The following is a 22,915-nucleotide window of genomic DNA, read 5'->3' as shown; positions in this document are numbered from 1 at the left end:
CGTGCCACATCCACACGGCTTTTAAATCCCTGCAGGGATGGGGACTCTACAATTTTCCATGTGTACTTTATCCATACTTAAATCTCTGAATCTGAGCCATGTGGTTTTACCTTTCATTGGCTTTGTGCAGGTTGGCACCACACACAGGGCTCAGGAGCTGTGTGACAACCTGTGAAGCCACAGTAATATCCTGAGTTATGCACTTTATTCTGGGGAATTTTTGTATTCCTTTATCCATTAAGTTTTAACCAGGTTGAGCTCTAAATTAATTCACCATCACCTAGGAAAATTTATTGGGTTGTGAAGGTGGAGGATTGTTCTCATAAGAAGAATTCTGAGTCCTAACATGCTTCTTTGATTTATTTGATACCATTTACAGGTGGTTGAGATCAAATTGTTGATAAAGTTTTTGTTTTGTTCTGTCTTTAAACTGCAAGCTTTCTTTAATGTTGCATTTTGTATGGCTTTGTTTCATGCCATCAGTAGCCAGTAATGTATTTCATTAAAGCGTGCTATACATATATCATTATAAAATTTTGAAATAACTTATTTTGTGTCAAATGTAGCATGAAAAGCTATATTTTCTCTACATGTGTGTGTTGATAGAATGACTTATTGTTTCCCAGAAACTTGTTCCCACTAGCAATACTCATAACTGAACTTAAATTTGATTTCTGTGAACATTCTAAGGGGTTTGTAAGAGGAAAGTAATGTGGAAAAAAAGAGGCTGTTTGCAGTCATAATATATATTATAAAAGTAAAATTGGCATTTTAAAAAAATAATTTCTATAATTTAATTGGGACAAAATGAGAAGAATTCAGGATATTTTTTTTTGTACATGGTTTAGAATAGTTTAATTTTTCTGTTAATCAGCTTAATGTTCTGCAGAATAATACAGCATATGCTGGTGTTGCTGGTAAGTTTCTTTAATTCTGTTTAGATTTTTATTTTACTGGGCTTTTTAGTATCCTTTAATAAAACTGATAGTGGCACAGCTTAAACATCCACAGAAATGAAGGTGCAAAGCCAAGGGGAGCTTCTCAGCTAATGAGCTGTGGCACCAAGGAACTAATTGTTCTGATTTTGCTGTCTACATCCAGGTTTTCCCTCCTGAAGGGAAATTCCTGCCCAAAGCAGGAAGGTTTTAAACCAACTGGTCCATGGTCACGGTCAGTAGTTGAGGTTGGAGTCTCTCCTGCCCCTGCGGGTGTGTGGTTTTGGGACAGGCAGGGCTGCAGGGCTGCATTGCTGCGAGGCTGCATCTCTGTGGTTCCCAGCTCCTGCAGGCAGGAGTTCTGTTTGCTCCAGGGCCTCCTGCTGCCTCCAACTCAATGGCTGGAGCTGTCCCCCCTTGCCCTGGCCAAGAGGATTGGTGACTCCCCAGCACGCTGTCTGCTGGGCCCCACAAAACCAATGGCAGCCAGGGCTCCTGCAGGGCTCCTGCAGCAATTCCAAGCACTTTTTCCATCCAAAGTGGGTGGAAATGTTGTTCAAAATACATGATGACTGCCATGCTCTTCTGTGCTGAAAGCTACTTAGCAAGCTTCAGTAAGAATATTGTCTTAAAATCATAGAACCACTGTGTGGTTTAGGTTGGAAGGGACCTTCAAAATCACCCAGTTTCAACTCTCTTGCCTTGGGCAGGGACACCTTCCACTATTCCAGGTTGCTACAAGCCTCATCCAGTCTGGCCTTAGAGTCTGCCAGGTATCCAAGGACAGCCACAGCTTCTCTGGGAAACCTGTGCCAGGGCCTCATCACACTCACAGGGAAGAATTTCTCCCTGATCTCTCATCTAAATGTCTTCTCTTTCAGTTTAAAACCCTTCCCCCTTGTCTTATGGCTATTTGCCCATGTAAAAATTCTCTCACTCTCCATCTTCTTCAAAAGCCCCCTGTAAGTATTAGCTTTTTCGTTTTCCACAGGGAATTTCTAGACCTTAGAGATCTGTGCAGATGGATGTTTTTATTGAGGCTGGTAAAAGTTCTGTGAGCAGAAATCTGTTTTATTTTCACTTCCAGCCCTGGCACAGAGTGTATTGTGATTATGAGCAAACTGCTGTTACTTTGAGGGTTTCAGACAACGTGATGTGATGTTTTACGTCACTTATTTGACCAAGCTCCCCACCACACACCTCTAAAGTCCTGACATATACGTTTCACTGAGATATCACAGTAATCTTGACCTGTGCACATCCACCCTTTATACCAAGAAAGGGATGGATAGGAGATACTCTGCCTTAATGCCAGAGAACTAAACCTGTATATTTGATGTGCAGGGTTTGGAAATTTATCATTGGTACATTGTTTCCAGAGAAGACCTTGTGGCTGCCCCCCTTCCCCAGCAGATCCTGGGATCACGTTCCTTCTTAGCAGAGGAAGCCATATGGAGGGACAAAATTGTTTTTTGAAAAAAGATGAATGTTCTGTGCAGGTACTGGGGCCTTGCTGAAACTCATATGGGAGTACAACCTCAGCTTTTTGGCACAACTGAAGCTTTATGAGACTCTATTGTGTTTATGACTACTGGTAATAAGAGTCATGGGTGACTTTTGTTTCCTACTTTCTGTGGTGTATTAAATATTTCCTCCAGAGATTTTATAAAATTAACAAATAAATGGATGATAAATGTATTTGTTAAAAACTTTATTTTATTTCTTTATTTCAGATAACACTGCTTTTTCATCATCAAATCCACACGCTTTCCAGATTAACTTTAACAGTTTATACACAGCTTTATGTGAGCAGCAGAGATCTGATCAAGCCACTCTTCTCTTATATATGCTTCTGCATCAGAACAGCAATGTGCGGACCTATGTGTTGGCACGGACAGACATAGAAAATCTGGTGAGTCTTGCTCTGCCTCCTTTATTCTCCTCACGAGGCACTGCCCTGCAAGCTTGGGTATCACCAGCTGCCAGTGTCCTCTCGTCTGCAGTGGGATCACTCATTTGCCAGTTCTAGCTCACTTACTCATTTTTGTTACATCACCTCAGGAGTGTGCTGCTGAACATGTCACTGCACTCAAGGGTGGTAGTGCTAAAGGTGCAAGACCATCTTGGATTCCCTCTTTCTCTGTGCCACTATCATGACCCAGGTCAAACCTGCCTACTTCTGATCATTCTGTAGAGAAACTGGTAGCAGATATCATTCCATTCATTATTTTATTTGTCTCTTTTGGATATTCAGGCCAAAAAGTTGCACAAGCTGTCTCTGTGCTTTCAGGAGTAATAGTTAACAAAATGAGCTGTAACTGGACTAACATGCCAGATGTCTTACAGGGTTGACCTAAGACTGAAACTCCTCAAGGAGCAGCTCACAGATTTTATAGAAATACAACTGTAGTGCCTTTTTAGCCACTTAAATAGGATTGTGGTTAATGGCCAATATAACAGACACCTGGTATGGTTTTGTAGGTTATAAATTAGCTTATGTTCCCCACTTTAGTAATGTCACAAACCACTTTAACAAATCTTACTTATTAAAAAGCATTCCTTTAATAAGATAATGGCTGTCTAGGGGAATTGGTAACAGAATAGAGGACCCATTCCATTTTAATATTTGAAATCTTGCCAGGTCATTAGATCCCTTGCCTGTTTGATGGCAGATATGGAGTGAGTTTGGTTTCAGTCCAAGTTCTAGCAGATGTATTGCTAAAATCGGAGTTGATAGACGGCACTGTTGGCAAACTGGGGTAAGGTGGTTGATACTGAATTGATTCAAGACTGAACTCCTGTGTCCACGGCAGATCTTACTGTAGGCAAGGGCTGAGTAATTTTGCATGAATTCTGTGAACAAATGGCCACATATAATTTTTGGGGCTGCTAGCGTGTGATATGACAAGTTAACAGCTGCTAACCATAACAATTTGCTGCATCTTTAGACTCACAGCATAGAATCCTAGAATGGGTTGGGTTGGAAGAGACCTTAAAGCCCATCTTGTTCCAACCCCTTGCATGTGCAGGGATGCCTTCTACTATCCCAATATTTACTTGCTCTAGAGAAGTAAATATTAGGTGTGTGCATTGTTTTATAATTATGTTGTCTGATACACTGTAAAGCTTCCAGAAAAACAGTGCAGTGCATCTGTCAAAACAAGTCAAGATGCAAGTACTCAGATACTCTGCAGTGTAGAATATTTTCGTCAATTATCACCTAAAAAAATCAGTCAGAAAATCCCAGAAATTATCAGCAACTTTAAACACTTCATGGGGAAAGCTGGAAAAATTCAGAAATGCATCACTGAAAAGCCAACAGTATGTTTTTGTGGGTATTTTGATTTTTTTTTTTCAATACCAACATTTGAAACTGCTCTTATTTTGCTCTTCATGCTGCTTCTTTGTGATCTCTACTGACATCTTTGTCCAACCCTCTCGTTTTTATTGGACCAGAAGATAAGGATAAGCAGCAGCCAACTGAGAAGAGCCATTTTAATTGCTCGTTAAGGCAAGCTGAGCCAGACCCAAAAAGAATTGGGATGGCCGGGAGGGCTACTGGACAAAGAAATCATGACCTCCTAACTATAGTCCTGCAGTGAAAAAGGGTAATTCAGTCTTAGACTTGATAATGAGATAAAGGGACTTGAGTACTGGAGCTGGCTGTCCTTCACTCTATGGCAAGAGTGGTGCTGATACACTGTGTACTATTCTGGTGTACTTCCAGACTGTACTTCCAACAGTCTGTAACTAAAAATAGTTACAGACTATTGAAAAATGCATCCATGTTGAGAAACATGGAAGGTTTTTTTGCTTTAAAGTTAACAATAAGACTGTGAGAGGCCTAGGAAGCTAACTCTGCCTGGTCAGAGGAGTTTGGGGAGCATCAGAATGTGTATGTGCCTTCGTAAAGGGGAATCCTTGAAAAAGCAGGAATCTCTGCTTGCAGAGAGGGATGATAAGAATGAAAGCCTGGAGGTTGATTCCCACCATCTGGAGATACAGGAGAAAACCAGAAAGGTCATTAATCTGGAATCAAAATTAGCTTTGAAGGAGGGTGGAGAAGGGTGGTGTAAATCAGTGGTCTCTTTGTACAGAGGCAGTTGGATGAATGGGGTGTAAGGTATACAGGTGCTGTGTGAGAGATCACATCCACAGGCAGCTCAGAGCTTATCCTAAACTTCAGAGGGTTTTGCAGGTTGTTCCTGTTTCACTGCACTCATTTCATCCCATATGTTGTGTTTTCCCCTATTTTAATTTGTCTCCATTTCTGTGCCCAGGAAGCATCACCAGAAGGTACTCTGTAACATTTCATAAGGATTTTTTGACATGTGTCTCTGCTCTTTTTCAACTTAAGAGTAACTTGTAAATTAAAAGTTTGTTTTTCTTAGCTGGTACAACAGATACTGTCTCAGCTCACGTCCTCATTTGTATGTATCTTCCTCTACCAGTTATAGCTAAATACCTTCACCTTCTGTTGGGCTTTGTGTTTTATTGTTAATAAAGAACCTTTTTTTGCTCTTAATGTAATTCTGCTTGGCAAAATGAATAGGATCTTTGTGTGTCCTTCATTACTTCATTTTTTAAAATAACTGGATTAAATATCTGATGCTAGAGAGAGAAGTTTACATCTAGTATTTCCCTGTCCTTTTCAAAGTGCTTGCAGGGATCCTCTAGAAAGTGAGGGGACAGATTAAATAGAGGGCAGTTAACACATTTTTTGATGGGAGACTATCAAGCCTTCTTCTGTTTGAAAGAGCAATTAGCACCAGTATTGCAAGTAAATATACCAGTCAGATTCCTGCGTGTAAGAAATGAGCTATTTGATGTGTTTTCTTTGGCTGCTGAGTTGAGATTTTGTTGCTGCTCAACGTGATTGGAATGAAATAACATACATGATGATGTATTTGTATCAGCTGATGCTACAGCAATGTTTTTTCCTGTAGTATAAATTTGTCTTAAGCAGGTTGCTGCTTGTATTTTGTTGAGTACTAAAGACAATCTATTTTTAAACTTTACTGGGGAAACCAATCTTGGACTGGATATAGCGCCTGCAATTTTCAGTGTCTGCTTTTACCTGCCACTTGTTTTGGGGATTAAAAGTAACTTGTTAATGGTGGCTGTTTCTTGCCAGCTGAAAGCTGCTCCTGAGGGAGGAGTGTTGGTAGTGGTGCAGTAGAGGTAGTATGATGGCTGTGAGAAAAGGTTCAGCAATGCAAAAGAAGTGGTGGCTGTCTTCTCAATAAAGGATTGCGTAAAACCATTGTGTAAGAAGATAGGTATAAAAGTTTTAATGTATGCATGCAGCACAGAAGTATAGAAACATATTTTGGTTGAAAGTCTAGATAAATTTTAATATAATTAAAATATTAATGGAGAAGATTCTTCTCTTTTGGAGGACTCTGTCTCTTCTAGAATCCTCCCAAGACTCCTTCCAGATATCTCTCAGGGATCAATTATCTTTGAATTCTTCTAGAGACCTGAGACCCAGGCTTCAGCCCCAGACTTCTTCAAGGAAATTACCTAAAAATCTTCCTCTTTTGAAGAAAACTGTCTCCTCCAGGTTCCACCCAAGACTCCTCACAGGCATCTCCCCACAGTATTTTGAATTTTATATTTTCATATGATTAGAGTTTTAATTGAATCTTTATTGTAACTTTTTTATAGAATGGTGGCTTTGTTAACTAGTTTTTGTTTAGAGAACAGTAATACTTGTCCTAAAGGTGTGTGTGCACCACAGCAATCAATATACATGTTGTAAGGAGGAAGGATTATGGAAAGTGTACTAATTGATTCTGGTTCTATCCAGAAACGGCACATAAGAGAGAATTAAGTTGCCATATGCCTCCCTGAGTTTTGTCCAGTGTGCAGGTGGCACAGAGCCTGCAAAAGGAGTGGAAAGGGAAACATGGCCAAAGGAATGGAGGTTTTGGAAGCAGCAGAGGTTTTTTTGGGGCAGGAGGACCGATTGTCATAATCTGGAGTGCCTGACTACTCTTCAGTAGCAAGTATGAAGCTTTAGTAACAGCACTTTCACATGCTGGCTTGTAGGGGAATGGCTGCAATGTCTCAGGATCATGTATTTTTAAATGTAGTTTGTAGCCATACACTTGAAGGACTTGGAGCACTTGAGACCCTGAATGGACTTTTTCAGTTACAATTAGCATTAATGTGTGTAGACAGAGGAGATATTTTGGGCTGTTCTGAAGGAGTATGTTTTGCTAGAGTGGTTTGTATGGTTTAACACAACCAGACTGAATCACAATTATCTTTAAAGGTACCTTCCAACCCAAGTCATCCTGTGCTTCCATCTGGGATCTGTCTGGAAAACTAAGAAGTTGTTCCAGTGGTTACCTTTAGCAAGGCTTTTGTTGTTCTCCCTGCAAAGTTGTAAATACAATTCTTCATTATTTTTATGTTGCTTCCAGCTCTATCCAGCTTATTATAATAACTCTTGGACTTGGAAATGACAGAGCTTTTACAGTACAAAGTACATGTAAGTGTTGGAGATGGAAACTATTTGAATGATGGACCAACACAGTGATGTTTGCCTCTCTTTCTCGCCAACCAACGAAAAGCACCATTTTTTAAAATCTATATGCTAATTGGAAGTTCTGGGGAAAACCTGGTATTTACTCAAGACTAATATTCAGAAAACACAAAGATGATACTCTAGTTTCCACTGGAGAGAGAAGTTTCTGAAGAACCCTTTGAGATGGCAAAGGATGTTTGCAATGTGTAATTTTTAAAAAATATTTTGTTTTAATATTTGTTTAATATTAATAAAAATATTACTGTAAGTATATTTTTCCTCTGCTTCTGTTGTCATCTTGTCTTGACCCTGACCAAAGCATGTGTCAAAATGTTTTGGTGGCCTGCAGCATTCAGATCAATCTCATTTCACTCTTAATAAAAACTGGTTTCATATGTCCCAACTGTTTTGAGGACAGTTGACTGTAAGAGAACATTTTGGTAACTTCAGAGGCTTGTGAAGCACTTGGTGTCCTGGCTGCTCACCAGAATAGGTTTCACATGATTCATCCAGCTGCATTTGGCCTGTTTTGAAAAACAGCAAATTTTTAGGTGTCTAGAAGCTTCTTGGAACTGAGGGCTTTCTCCAGTTCCTTTTTCCAGGGTTTTTTTTTTGTGATTTCAGCCTATTTCTGCAGCCCAGGGAAGCCACATTGTTCTGAGCCAGTAGAAAGCTAATTTTCATTTGGTAAAGAGACAGTGTTTGCATCTGGATTAACTTTAGACTAGCATTCAGGTATGCTTGCTGTTGCAATGAAATCTCATTTTCGTTATTATTGCAAGGCTTTGGCTTAAGCTGTTCATCCTGGTGGAAATGTTGCAAGACCTTGGGCTGAACTCTGATCATAATGATCAGTCAGTTCTCTTTGGCTGCATGTTATCTAAAATTGGAAAAACAGGCCTCTTCTAGTCTTAACCCAACCCAAACTGGTTTTTTTTTCTGGTGTTATCTCCACACACCAAAATAGGATTTAACTTTCATGTCTCAAAATGCCTCTGTTCACCTCAGCTTTGATGTGCTTGGCTAGGTTTGAGGAGGAAAGGCTTTTCAGAGAAGGCTTGTGGTAGCGCAGATGGGTAGAAACAACTGTCTTCCTGCTTGGACTGGTGAAAATCTTGTTTAACAATTCTCTTTTCCCTGTAGTGTAGAGAGGAGGACTGAAGTGTTTGGAGGTTATGGTAACTGGTATGGCTGGGAATCTCATTTATTAGAGATTGAAATTCCATTTCTGACCACAAGAAAACATTTGTTTAGACTCTCTTGTGACGCAAAATGAAGGAGATGGAAGGTGTTTGGACACTGTATGTCACTGCTCAGGGGTGGTTGTTTCAAGACGGAGGAATTGGTATGAATTGTCAAGGGCAGGGCAATACGTGGGACTTTTAGAGGCTGAGATATTTGAAGATGAAACTGATGCACCCATTTTTCCTTTCCTAAAGGTTCTGCCAATTCTTGAAATTCTGTATCATGTTGAAGAAAGGAATTCACACCACGTTTACATGGCCCTGATCATTTTGCTGATCCTCACAGAGGATGATGGCTTCAACCGATCCATTCATGAAGTGGTGAGTTGCCGTGTTGGTAAATAATCCTTTGGCTCTAAAGATAATATAAATATTTACTTCTGAGAAGATAGATCGGCAAATATGTTCCCTCAGCAGAGGCTGTATGAGCTCATCCAAATTTGATGGCATATACATCTTTCTTTTGTAAGAAGAAGGAACTTGAAGACTGCTTTCAAAACTTTTCCCCAGTGAAATGAAGGAACACACTCCCTCCTGTAGAAAAACTGCTACAAGTATCTCTTTTTCTGTCATTTTTGGTGTTCCCTGTTACAAATTAGCCTAGTAATAACTGGGCAGGCTGCCTCAAAGGTGCTGAATGTTTGCCATGGAAGTGGAGGGCCTTGAAAAGAGGAAAAAAAACACAGGAAACCTTTTTTTATTTCGCTTGAAAATCTTTGCTTAACTAGTGTGATGCAGCTTTTAGCTGGAGTTGTATTTTCCATACTAAATGTTACTTCCTTACTTGGCACTTCTTTTTCTGTCTCTCTGTTAGATTAATTTCTGTTTTATGTTGTCTATATAACAGGATCCAAATTTTTACTAGTTTTGATGGACCTTGACCATCTGTACAGAAGAGTACCTTGGACAATTATGTCCTAGTTTCCCAGCTTCTAAAACTAGGATACTCCATGAGATATTTGCACTGTTTTACTTTAATTTTTTGACTGGGACACAAATTCTCTTTTGGGGAAATTATTATCATTGTGAAATTATTGAAATGCAAAATGCCGAAAGCAAGTTTCAAGGTTCCTAAACAGAACTGTCTCCCAAGTGAATTTCCAGGTTTACATTATTTTTTCTCTGAAAATTCATATTATTTAGTATAGCTCTGTGTGTAGAAAGCAGGAAGAGATTATTTAAATGCAGTTTCCTGGGAATACCTGTTTGGAAGCAGCTTTTAAGAGCACCTATACTAACCATGCAGATGACTGAAATATTTTCTTGAAGCTTTTTCCCGCCTCAACTTTGTGTGCCTTGAACTTGTACATGTGAACCAGAGGTGTACATGTGTGATGTGTATTTTTAGGTTCCATGTCACTGAGTCATTTATCCTCTCTCATAAATTCGGCTTGTTGAAAGTCGGAATTCAACAGGCAAGGTGTCATTCCTGCCTCAGTCTCTTCCTCTATCACTCTTCGTTCATTTTAGAGGCTTTACACAATAAATAAATTCAATAAGTCTTCCAATAAATTCCTTACTGGATGAGTAAAAGTGGAAGATTTTCCTAAAATTCCTTAATGAGGATCCAGCTGTGGAATGAAAACATAAATCAAGTTTTCTTATCCGGTTTATCCTGCCTTTCAGCTGACCCTGCCAATAGAGTTGTAGTGTTCACTTGCAATGTGGATATTGGTTTACTACTTGTATCTTAATAAAAACACAAACCCCACCTTGTTCCTTTTACCCTGCACTGATATTTTTTTCAGTTGTGCCTTTGCTCCTGCCATTTTCTTCACAGTTCTTTTGATTTTACTTCAGATGTTCAGTAACTGCTTCTTTTCCTCTGTGGTTGTGTTTCCCTGCTCTGTAGTGCCTGGTTCCATTTGTTAATAGTGCTGTGTGTCCAGAGTTTTGCTGGATTTGGTTCTTAGGTAGATAATGAGAGGTGGCTGTGAGGTGCTGCAGGCCTGTCTGTGTGAGCTTCTCCTACACATTCCTGAGGAGGGAAATAAGTAAGGGAAAAAATGCTTCAAAGTCATACATATAAATGCATTCCCCTCACTCATATCTTTGAATTAATTAAATAGATGTTTTCAGGTATGAATGAACAAGTTACTGTTCAAAAACTCTAATATTAAGTATGAAATTAGTCTCATACTTGCTTAAGTATTGACTCCACATCTCCTAAAACCTAAGAGGGTATTGTAGGTCTGCAAAATGATGGGAGTCAGAAAATCTGTGTAGGCCTTTCTGTAAAATGTAAGCATCTAGCATCAGTTTCATTAAACCTCATGCATGCAAGTAAAAACCAAATTTTAGCAGCTACAGGCACCCCAAGATAGAGGGAATTTTTTTATTCCTTCTATCACCTGGGTAAAAGATGAAGAAAAAATGTGCTGCATTTTAGATCAACCTGGTTTTCTCTTTGCTGTGTATCCTGTACTGTTTTTATAAGAGCCATGACTACAGTTCATTTATAGGCTGTTTTCCTTTGTGGAATTTAACCCACATTTATTTATTGATTTTTAGGATTAATTTTAGTGTGCAAAGTTTTATAAATCTGGTGATTATACTAACTGGTAAGGAGCTCAGGAAACCACAGAAACTCTTTTTGACCGCTGTAGGATGCTGAAGCATTTTTTTATTTAAAATGAATGTGGTCTTAACTGCCTGGAAAGTATGATCAAGCTCACAGGTCCTGTCACTGCAATTGCTTTAATACATTTGGGTCACTGTACCCACACAGAACTCATTTTCTTTCACTAATAATAACAATAATTATAATAGCAGAGTAAACAAGTAAATGTTAGAATTCCCCAGAGGGACAAGTATTGGTGATCTTTTGTCTCTGATTTATGAAATTCTAAATAAAATTACATCAGACATCAAAATAACATCATATGGTATTTTATGTAGCAGTAACCTTATTGTGCTACTGTAGCACTTTATGCTATAGTAAATGGTGATACACTGTAAATCACAATTTAACTGTGTTTATTTTTAGTGTGTTAGAAAATATCTCATGAGCAAAGTTGTGGGAAACTGAGAATCTCACTGCTTGGTATATGTAGAACGGATCCCCTGCTCTTTGCACCTTTGCAGTTTGTGCTCCCTAAATTGGAATTATCCAAGGGCCTGGTATCAGAAGAATAATCAATCAAAACATTTTAATTTCTTTAAAATTATTCTTGCAAGACCACCCCAGGGACTAAGCTTTTTTTTTTTTACCTTTTTAATGTTAACTGCAAACCAATGAGATTAGTCAGTGGGGGCACTGGTTCCAGGTAAATGATTTTGAAATTTAAAGTATTCTCATGCTTCATGCCTCTGGAACCCAGAATGGATGGTGGTGGTTGCTGTTGTTGTTTTTGAAATGGCCATTTCACTGCCTACCAGCTCAGGCTGCTTTCCCTTGTGTAGAGGAGAGGTAACAGGTTCTGGTATGTAACTTTATAACAGTGAATTTATAGATTTTTTTAAGAGTAGTGTACTATTTCAAGGAATAGTTATCTCAGTAACTGTCTTTTTTCCCAGGTTGGTGAAAACACTCTGGTGTTTTCAGAATTTCAGAGAAGGTTTCACTGAAGGTTTCTGGAGTGAGACTGGAACATTAACATGTCTTTGTCCATGCTTTCAGTTGTCAGCATGTTATTCAGTGAGCCCTGGTAACTTCATGTCTTGCATTAGGAATCTGAAATTTGGCAGGTGGCCTTTGTGCCAGGGCTCTGCTGCTGATAATATGACTAAATGTGACCAAATTATCAGTCTCTGGGCACGGGGAGCAGTCTGTTTCCATCTGCACAGCAGAGACGTAGCCGGAGGTGGCCTGACGTCTGTGGAAACTGAATATTCTCATTTTGTTGCTTCCAGAGCCATCTGGGCTGTGTGCATCCTCCATGCCCGGGGATCACATTATCAGCTGAGATAGGCAGGGACGAGCTGCAGCTTGTGCAAGTGCAGCTCCCAGCTACCGTGGGATAGGACTGTGCTCCCAGGGATATTTCTGCTGCTGTTTGCCAGGGGTTGAAACAACTCAGAACCTTGGAAAAGCACTGCAAGGCTGTTGAGTCCAAGCATTTCCACAGCACTGCCAAGGCCACTAATGACCCAAGTCCCCACGTTGAAGAAAATGTGTAAGAATGGGGTCCCTGATGTGACAGCAGTTGGGAGAAATTTGAAACAGGTTGGGACTGGCTGTGCATGGAACATGGAATGGCGCAGTAGGGCAGAGGGACAAGAGTTAAACAAGAAGTAGGTAGGATTTTGGGATGCTGAGAAGAGAGATGAATAAAGAGGCAGGATAGGAACAGAGTGACAAAAGTTGAAGGTGAAGTCAGGCTTATTTTGGATGAGAGACTGTGATGGGCAGGGTAGGACAAAGGAGAGTAGCTTCACCCTGACAGAAGGCAGGATTAGATGGGATATTGGGAAGAAATTCTTCCCTGTGAAGGTGGTGAGGCCCTGGCACAGGGCGCCCAGAGCAGCTGTGGCTGCCCCTGGATCTCTGGAAGTGTCCAAGGCCAGCTTGGAACGGGCTTGGAGCAACCTGGGATGGAAGGTGGGTTGAGCTGTTGAGCACATGATGGAATCTGCTTTCAGTTCCAGCATAGAGTGAATAATGAACTTCCACTTTGGCTGGTGAAGTGCAGGGATGTGCCCCACAAAATAGGACCAAAGAGGGTGTGAGGAAACATGAGGATTGTTTTATTTGTGGGAGGAGGTTGCTTTGCTATTTCACTCATAAATCAGTGACTTCAAAAACTAATTTACTAGAAATTTAATCAGTTAAGTTGATGGTTATTTGGCCAGTATAAGTGTATTTTGTCTAAGAGGAAAATCAAAACAAAACAAAACAAAAAACCAAAAAAACCCCAAACCTAACCCAAACTCATGGGTATCATTTCAGAGCAAATTGAAATTATTTCTTCAATAGTCATCAGGAAATACATCCCTTTATGTACTATTGTTTTCAATTTACATTGTGTGTCATGTCAAAATAAATAGTATTTTATACTAGTCATTTTCATAGCTGTATTTTGTCTTTTAAAAAGTCTGTTGCATTTTCAATAAGCATTTAAAAGTCAGAAAATTACATGTGCAACCACAACTTATCCCTGCTATATTTATGTATTACTGAGAGTAACCATTATTTAATGATCATATACTGTATTCTTATATAACATATATAACAATATGTTTTTCTTCTGGAAAATTCCAATGCTGAGCTTGAGATATTTGTCAGAGTGATTAATTTATTTCTTTATATAAAATCTTCTCTTGAAAATAGGTATATTCACATAGTCATAAATAAGCTGTTATTAAGAAATTACAATTAAGGCAACCAGGATGAATGTCTACACTTAAGTTAGCATTTTGCATTTGTGAAGTAACCCATGAACTTGCTATATCTTACCATATGTTTATGCTTAGCAGCCTTGGGATGATCAAGTTCTCCACTAGCAGAGTATCTTCTTGCAGTGAAGTTCGTACGTGTGATTCATTAATTACAAAAGCTAACAGCTTTTGAAATTTTCAGTTGCCTTTTTTTGTGAGAATATGTGTAGATTTTTCTTTGTCTTTCAGGCATTTCCTGTTAATCATCTATGTTGTTCATCCTGACTAGTTCTCCTTGTTTACTGAAACTCCTTGGATTACTTGTTTTCATTTATACCATCATCACTTTGTCTTAAAATAGTATTAGTGACTTGTTATAACCAGAAATTATATTGGTTTCCACAGCCACTCATCGCCTGCTATTTGTGGAAACAGTTCTTGTAGTGATTTCATGTTTCCTATTCGTTCCACAGCCTTGACCATTCTCCCCTTAAATACCTCTCAAGTCTTTCCGTCTTCCCCGTATTCTGATTTTTGATCCTTTTAACAAAGTTGTTTACTACACCTCAGCCTGTACCTGGGGATGTTTTGTCACCCTTACCATAAAATAGTGTTTTCCCCATTCATAGGTTACAGTCACGGACTTCATTTTAGCTCCCTTATGGGAAATAGGAAGATGCTGACAAAGACACAGCATGTAATAATGGAGATGCTTTTAAAAAAAAAAAAATTTAATTTATTTCAGGGATTGGAATTTTTTTTATTCTCTTAATATATAATAAAAAATTATTTTTATATGTCAAACTTTAAGCTTGAATAATTCAATAAACATTAATCATAATAATGATGCTATTTCAAATGTTTCTTGTACTGTGAAAGAGCTTCCAGAGGTACAGACTCAGAGAATGGTTTGGGTTGGAAGAGACCCTAAAGTTCATCTTGGGGTTCCACCCACTGCCACGGGCAGGGACACCTTCCACTGTCCCAGGTTGCTCCAATCCCCATCCAACCTGGTCTTGGACACTGCCAGGGATCCAGGGGCAGCCACAGCTGCTCTGGGCACCCTGTGCCAGGGCCTGCCCACCCTCCCAGCCAGCAATTCCTAATTCCCAATCTCCCATCTGTGCCTGCCCTCTGGCAGTGGGAGCCATTCCCTGTGTGCTGTCCCTGCCTGCCTTGTCCCCAGTCCCTGTGCAGCTCTCCTGGAGTTTCTCTTCTCTCTCTGAAGTTACACAAGGCGATAGTTTGTGTGCAGTAGTCCTTGTTAAACATATTTATGTTTTGACTTAGAATAACGCTGAATTTATAGAGGATCTTTTCCATGTTTTTAGGACAGTTCCTGTTGAGTAATTTTTACCAGTCCTTCAAGGCAGGGTGTTGGGTACACGTGTTTCCTCCATGTAGGTTGGCTGGCTACAAGGAAAGAGGGGATTGATTTTCTTTCTGGAAATGGTGATTAACTTCATCCACCCTGATAGTGGAGAGCAGTGAAAAACACAAAACACTTAATCTAGTGGATGACTTTCTCTTAGTATCAGAGGAAGAGACTTCGTACTTTTCAGGGGAGAGGCCAACACACTCTTGATCTGCCCCTGACCTTCAGTGTGTGTGCTCTTGCCCATCAGTCAGGGCTCCTGTGTACCCCCTCTTGCCCAGACAGCAATGAAGGAAAATGGCAAGGCTTTGGCAGAATTATTAAGGTGTCTTGGATGTAAATGGAGACTTTACAAAGTGTCAAGGATAAAGATGAGTATATAAGTGTGGTGGCACAGAGCATAGAATTTAGCAAGGTGCCAAATATAATCATTTTTCTACGCTTGCTGTTTTTCTATATGACTTAAAGTTGATGAGATCTACTAGGTAATAATGCTGCAGAGGTCTGACTTTTTTTTTTTTCCCCTTTTTGTTAATTGTATTTTAATTATGCTTTGGGGTTCAAAAATTAAGTAACATTTGAGACTGGAAACTAATTTTAATGTCTGAAGAAATGTGAGACTCCAGACAGCTTCCTATGTTCTTATTCAGACCTAGGTGCTGAAGACCCTTTTTATTTTATTTTTTTCTTCTTGCAGATACTGAAAAACATTACATGGTATGCTGAGCGTGTCCTAACAGAGATCTCACTTGGGAGTCTTCTGATACTGGTTGTGATAAGAACCATCCAGTACAACATGACACGGACAAGGGTAAGAGTTGTGTTGAGCACTCGTGAATTCCTAACCTCAGCAGCTTGAATTCAACTTCAAGCAGGGAGTGGGATTTTATTAATTCTAGTGCAACCAGTTGATGTCTGGTTTTGCAGGAAGGAAGAAAATAGATCAGCTGAGTTAACTAAGTGTTTGTGAGCTTGGAACACAATTTCTGTGTTGTCTTCCAGTTCATTGAGTATGGTTCATTAAAGACCTTCATTCAGGCATCAAGTTCATCTTCAGATGAGAAGAAAGAGTTTGTTCGTTTCATGAGAATAAGTGATTCTTTATAGGCTATTTACCTCTCAGGTGACTTAAAAGTGGGAATTTCAGGTCTATTTATTGTCAGTTTTTTAGGAAGTGTGACAGGGACTGGTCCAGAAGACCTCTTTGAGCTCTGGCAATGCAAAACTGCTTTAACTTCAGAGCCTTATAGCCTAGATTGATACTGTGCATTTTTCAATGCAAAATAGGTTTTTCACATTTTTGCAAACACAAAGTGTCACACACTTCTGAATATTTTCAACAATTAAAGGCACAGAATTTTTTACTTTGAACAGTAGCCAAATATTAAATATATTTTAAACTGCAACAAATAAAGATGTTACTTTTATCATAGAAAGAATTAGAAGGAATGGTAACAAATTTGGCATATATTCATAGTATTTAGAATCTGTTATGTTATGTAAATGAATATTTTAGACTTGAATAGGGAAATTAATCCCCTTTGGATTGGATAAGTGGATAAGTTTCATTCTGTGAGAACCCTTGACTTTGAAAAGGCCACCAGTTAAATGCTTATCTGGCCAAATGATTTCAGGGATGCTGAAATGGGGACTAGTGCTCTGAAGTTAGGTATGGTTGTAGTTGTGGGATATATGGAATGGTATGAAAGAGTCAAGAGGGAGATGAGTTATGAAAGAGGAGATTTTAGGATTAGACTACAAAAGGGAGAGAGAGAAAGGTAGAGAGGAGGAAAATGTCTTTGTGTATATGTTAACAGCTGTGGTGCAACTGTAAATGAACACTGAAAGACAAATACAAACATATCTATACATATATGTATACTCTGAAATTTGTATGGAATCACTCTTTTATAAGCCTTATATTTTAAGAAAACACGTTTGAACATCACCGGGTATACACTCTTTGCATTTCTGCCTGTGCTTTAAAAACAACATATATTACTCAGTCTTTTGAATTACTCCTGCCAGAGGTGTCAGTGCCTATCCAATGAATAGTTTGATGTGTTGTTTTTTTTTCTTTCCTTTCCTTTCTGACAGGACAAATACCTTCATACAAATTGTCTGGCAGCCTTGGCAAATATGTCAGCACAGTTCCGCTCGCTTCATCAGTATGCTGCTCAGAGGATCATCAGGTAAATATAAAGACTGCTGGAAAATCATCTTTACTGAAACTCTTGAGTAGAGAAGTTTGAATTTTGTATGCCTTACTAGTACAGAAACATTAATTTTATATGCCTCAGTAGATATCAATGAACTAAACAGCAGAAATGATAATTGAGTAACTAAGTAATCCCAGAATAAATCTTACTTGCTCTATATTTGAACCTGCTCTGAATGGATAGTAAAAATACTAGTTTCTCTGTCTGAGAAGCTTCTGCCTTTTGATCATCATGACAGAACAGCTCAATAGCTGCCTTCAAAACAAAAGGTTTTGAGGGGTTTGTGTGAATTACAAATTCAGTCATGTATTCAGTTATTAAAAAAATGCACTGAGTGGTGGTTCTCAAGTACTATACAGCATGAATTCTCTGCTTATTTCTTCCTGCATATCTGGCAAAAGGTCTATTTTTAAAATCAGACATAATTAAATTATCATTTTGTGACAACACCCTGCAAATATGGGCAATAAAGCCTAAATCTATGCTTTCCAAAAGATTAAGTTTATTATCCTGTATAGTAGCCAGTAGTCAGTATCTGGTCTGACTCTAAAACAAGGCCATAACTTTGAAGAAGCAGATACTGAAGTTCGTCCTTCCTATTGTGTTTCTGTGCTGCAGAACACATTTTAAAGGCAGGTAACCCTGCGCCAGGCATCCTTCTCATCTTGGCAGCCAGCCCTACTCCACGCTCCAAGGGAAACTGGGAAGGTCCTTTTTAATGTGATCTGGAATAAATTGTTACAGGGCTTGTCAGGTACAGACTGCGTGCCAAAAATAATAATTGTGTACCTGAACACTTTGTCAAGGACTGGGTTAACATGACACACAGCTTGTTCTTAAGGATTTAATTCTCTCTAAGACACTTCTCCTTTGAAAATGGTTGGTGGCGTAAGTAGGACAGGTTACCAATGAATACATTGTGTTGGTGCCTTTCACCTGCCTTGTACTTGCCCTCTTTTCATACTCTTGGCAGAAGTAAAGAGGGTTCAGAGTTTGAAATGGAGCTATTTTCCCCTTACTTGCCACAGACATTGTCTCAAATATTTGCTTTGCTCATTTCTCAAATCACAGACGAGATGTCTGAGTTTTTCAAGCCTTTGAAATGTTCTGAAATCAGAGATCCTGGTGTGGTATGAGATACAATTCTCCAACTCAAAAACTTAGTCTGGTTCTTACTGGTTTGCCATTTTGGAGCTTGTTCGTAGAATCCTGGGTCCTGATTTTGTTCTGTTTTATTCTTTAGCTGTTTCTGCAGTCCACAGTGAGATGTGTTCCTCTGGGTATATTAGGGGCAGGAAGCAGTTACTTGCTCGTCTCAAGACCAAAGAACTTCTCTTTTACTCATTTCATACAGCATTTTATCAAGATCCTCTGACATTTGGGAGCCTTATTCCTAATGTCTCTCGACCTGCATAGTTACAACGTAACTTTAACATTACTGCTTGATTTTTGGCTGTGATATTCTTTTTGGAGGTAGACAGAATTGTTCTTTCTGCTGCTTGACACTGATGAATGTAGAAAGATGGCAAAGGGGTGAATGGCAGAATACGGGGACAGGAGATTCTGTCAGAGTGGAAGATCATCAAGTCCAGCTGTTGTAGTCCCCATCCTGGAGGTGTTTAAAAGCCATGAGGCATTTGGGGACATGATTCAATGGCAGCCTTGGGCAGTGCTGGGGGAATGGTTGAACTTATTGGTCTTCAAGAGCTTTTCCAACCTAAATGGTTCTGTAGGTCTATTCTATGATTCTATAAATCAGTCTGAGATCTCAGTGCATTTGGAGAATTGCAGATGTGTTAGTCTGGTAGCACAGCAGAGAGAAGGATGCTGGCTATTCCAGCCATTGGGTGTTGGCAGTGTTGGAGCTGTATTGTTCTGCCAGGAAGTAATGTAAGGGTTTGTAGAGAAAATGGTCATACTCATCAACTGAAGACGCAAAACAAAGGCAATAAGATCTGTATTATGTATACTATGGCATTCTTATGTAGTACAGAGGCATTCCTTGCTGTTGCTTTTAAGCTTCTGTCTTACTGTAGCCAGGCACTCCATATTATTATATGTGGAAATTGAAATTAAGGAGGTGACTTGAGATTTGAAACAGAACCAGCAAAACATGAGGAGTATTAGGGAAAGAGGATCTTATTCTGTGCATCTGGACAATAGGCTAAAATGACCACCAAGACTGGAATTCAGTTTGTCGCTGTGATCATGATTGATTGTAAATCAAAAGACAGGACCTTAAAAATGTATTAAAATCTGTTCTAAAGTGTCCTGTGGGACTAGGACATTGGCAGGCTGGAAGGAAGAGCCAGTTCCAGGAGCAGCCTGTCTCCTGTTAGACTTTACTGCATTTTCTTCTCAGAAACTTTACAGCCCTGGGTTCCTTGGCAGCTTAATCACAATCAGGGAAGTATTTTAACCTGATTTCCTCTCAAAATACACTAGATTTGCTGTGAAGTTTCAGTTACCAAGAAAAGCAGTACAAATACATGTGTTTCTTAAGGGGCTAGTTTTGAGTCATATATGGTCCTTCCTTTTTCTACCTGAGGAATTCTGTTATCCACAATTTCTCAATTTAACCAGCAGTGATGGACCCAGTTTTGTCCATGATGCTGAAGTATAATATATATATTTATGTTTTTATTCTGCTTCACCATCAGATACAAGCATCTTAATCGGAAGGTGTTTTCTGTGAAGGAAAAACAAAATAGTACTTTATATTACATTAAGTATTTCAGTTTTTTTTTCAGTACTGTAGGTTTCTAAATTAAGTAGCTCTGAAACACTTAAAATCTGCTTAGCAATACAACTGAATAGACAGTCATAATTTAAACCTCACCAGATGCTCTAATGACTCCTTCCTTAATGTGAGAATTAATTCCATTTCCATGCAGGCTTTTTCCTAATCCTATTCTGAGCAGAGACAGCCAATTGTTTTAAATTCTGAAGACTATTTTCTGTGAAAGAATGAGCTGGGAATATTCAATGTAGTGCACTTAAGAGCTCAGTAAAATACAACTTCATAATGTTGGGTAATTTGTATCATGTTCCAGCAAAGCATGAAAATTGTCAGATTTGTGTAAATCTATCACAAGCAGCTGCTGGAAGTTAAAAATAGAAGTAATAGATGTTTCCTAGTAAGATCCAGGGTTCACTTAGTGTTGGATGTCCTTTGTTGTAGATTGCCCTGACTTTGAAATAGTTGCTTTCTCTGATCCCTGTATGGGCCATTCACTGAAGAGTTGGACTCAATGATCCTTGTGGGTCCCTTCCAGCTCAGAATATTCTGAGATTCTCTCTGCACTGCTACCATGGGTTTGTGTTTAATTATTCAGAGCTTTTTTATCAGCAGATTTCTGAGGGTAATACTGCACTGCACTGTGGAGTGCTGCTGTTTGTAGTATTTTAAAACTATGTTTAAATGTACCTGCTTAGTAGTGCAGGTATTCAGTTTGTCACTTAGCACTGCAAATCAGTTGGCAGTAATTCCTTTAACCTATTTGGCAACATCTTTCATTCATGATACCTGGCTTTTCTGCAGCTTGCCCGACTGCTGTAGTATATGTAACACCTGGAGGGTCTTCCTCAGAAGATCTGTGTGATCTCCTCTCCATGTCATTCTAATAAAATTAGTGACCAGAGGAGGGCTGATCACTTCAGGCAAATGCTTTTCCTGTAGCTTCATGTGTTGGAATGTTTGCTATTTCCTAAGCAGGCATATGCCACTAGAGGTTGCCATGCACCTCACTAATTAGAAGAGGTCTTTTAACATCAAATGACTTCATGGGGCTAGAAACACCATCCAGTTCTCCTTTTTTTCTGCATTATCACCACAGCTGCTCATGTGCAGGGCTGTGTGAGACACTAAGAATTCTATTGTTTGCACTTGTGTTGATTTTCTTGGTAGTCACAGAGGTTTCAGTAAGATTCAGGGAATGACATGAGGAAAGAGGTTTGTGTAAATTCTCCTGATGCTGGTAGGAGTCAGATAGAATTAGAGAAGAATTTGTGCTTTAAAGGGGTACAGATCAGAGACCTGTGTAACTTGTGCGTGCTGTGGGATGCAGTAGGTTGTATTTGAGTGTCATCACAGCCCTGCTGTACTTGCTTGGAGAGCAAAGCTGGAGACCAGCTGTAGACATTGTTTTCTTCTTTTTTTAAGTAAGTTGTGAGTGGTGTCCTTAAACATCAATACTTGTAAAGTCTGATTGCATTGCTGTAGTTCCTCACATCTGAAAGGAGGATGAAGCCCTGAATTCCCTTTTTACTCTTCAGTAAAAAAAGTCTTCATCTTTTTCTAGGGTTGATGATGTTTCCTAAGCTGCTGTGAAAATTGCTATCCTTGATGATATATACTGCTGTATTTGAGACGTTTCAGCTCCCCAAGCAAACCATTTATTTGTTTTATGGTTTTCTGTGTTAGTAATTTAATTTCTTTGGTATGGTTTCCTCCTACAAAAGTCTAATGGGATTTTCTGAGCAAAAATGTTTATGACTGTTGTTTAGGAAAAAGAGTACAGGATGTTACTTTTAAAAGTGCTTTTAAAGCCTGTTTATGCTGAACTAAAAATTGTCTTTAAGTTGTAATGTGTGATTTTCTACAGGAATAATCTATTGCTACTGCAACGTATTTCATACAATCCCAGAAGAGTTTCAGTGGGAATGGACCCTAAAGCCCTTCTTGTTCCACCTTCTATTCCATGGTCAGGGATGCCTTCCATCAGACTGGGTTGCTCAAAACTTGGTCCAATGTTTTCCTTAAAGTAACTGTGAATAAAAATTTTCCTTATACCTAATAGAGCCCTGCCCTCTGGCAGTGGGAGCCATTCCCTGTGTGCTGTCCCTGCCTGCCTTGTCCCCAGTCCCTGTGCAGCTCTCCTGGAGCCCCTTGAGGCCCTGGCAGGGGCTCTGAGCTCTCCCTGGAGCTTCTCTTGTGCAGGTGAGCAGCCCTGAGCACAGGGGCAGAGGGGCAGAATCCCCCCTGCCCTGCTGCCCACGCTGGGGGATCAGCCCTGGGCAGGGGGGTTCAGGCTGGGGCAGGTCCAGCTCTCACCCACAGCACCCCCAGGTCCTTCTCCCTGGGCTGCTCTTGATCCATTCTCTGCTCAGAAAAATTTGTGTGAATCACTGTGTTTCAACAAAGAAAAATACTTACAGAGCAGCAAGACCTGTGTGATCTGACCCGTGTATTAGAGGCCACATTGAGCTGAAAAATCTGAAATTGTTATTGTGTGAGTGTGATGAAATTAAAATTTGCCAATTGTTTAATAATATAATTTAGTAGTGCCAATAAT

At 39.5% G+C, this 22,915-nt stretch overlaps 1 protein-coding gene across 13 annotated transcripts in view; it reads left to right on the top strand.

Moving 5' to 3' along the window:
• The window catches only part of DYM (dymeclin), a 209,718-nt gene that overhangs the window by 78,277 nt on the left and 108,526 nt on the right, over nucleotides 1–22,915 (top strand). For all 13 annotated transcript variants that reach the window (XM_085566103.1, XM_085566101.1, XM_085566102.1 and 10 more), the window contains 4 exons: nucleotides 2,669–2,847; nucleotides 8,907–9,032; nucleotides 16,100–16,213; nucleotides 17,500–17,594. In XM_085566103.1, coding sequence (XP_085422229.1) covers nucleotides 2,669–2,847; nucleotides 8,907–9,032; nucleotides 16,100–16,213; nucleotides 17,500–17,594 — 514 coding nt within the window. The remainder of the gene's footprint in view (nucleotides 1–2,668; nucleotides 2,848–8,906; nucleotides 9,033–16,099; nucleotides 16,214–17,499; nucleotides 17,595–22,915) is intronic.

This window comes from Lonchura striata, chromosome Z, assembly GCF_050655825.1.
Source record: "Lonchura striata isolate lonStrDom1 chromosome Z, ASM5065582v1, whole genome shotgun sequence".
In the NCBI taxonomy this organism is placed as follows: Eukaryota; Metazoa; Chordata; class Aves; order Passeriformes; family Estrildidae; genus Lonchura; species Lonchura striata.
The sequence above is the reverse complement of the archived record's forward strand: the minus strand, read 5'-3'. Positions and strand labels throughout refer to the sequence as shown.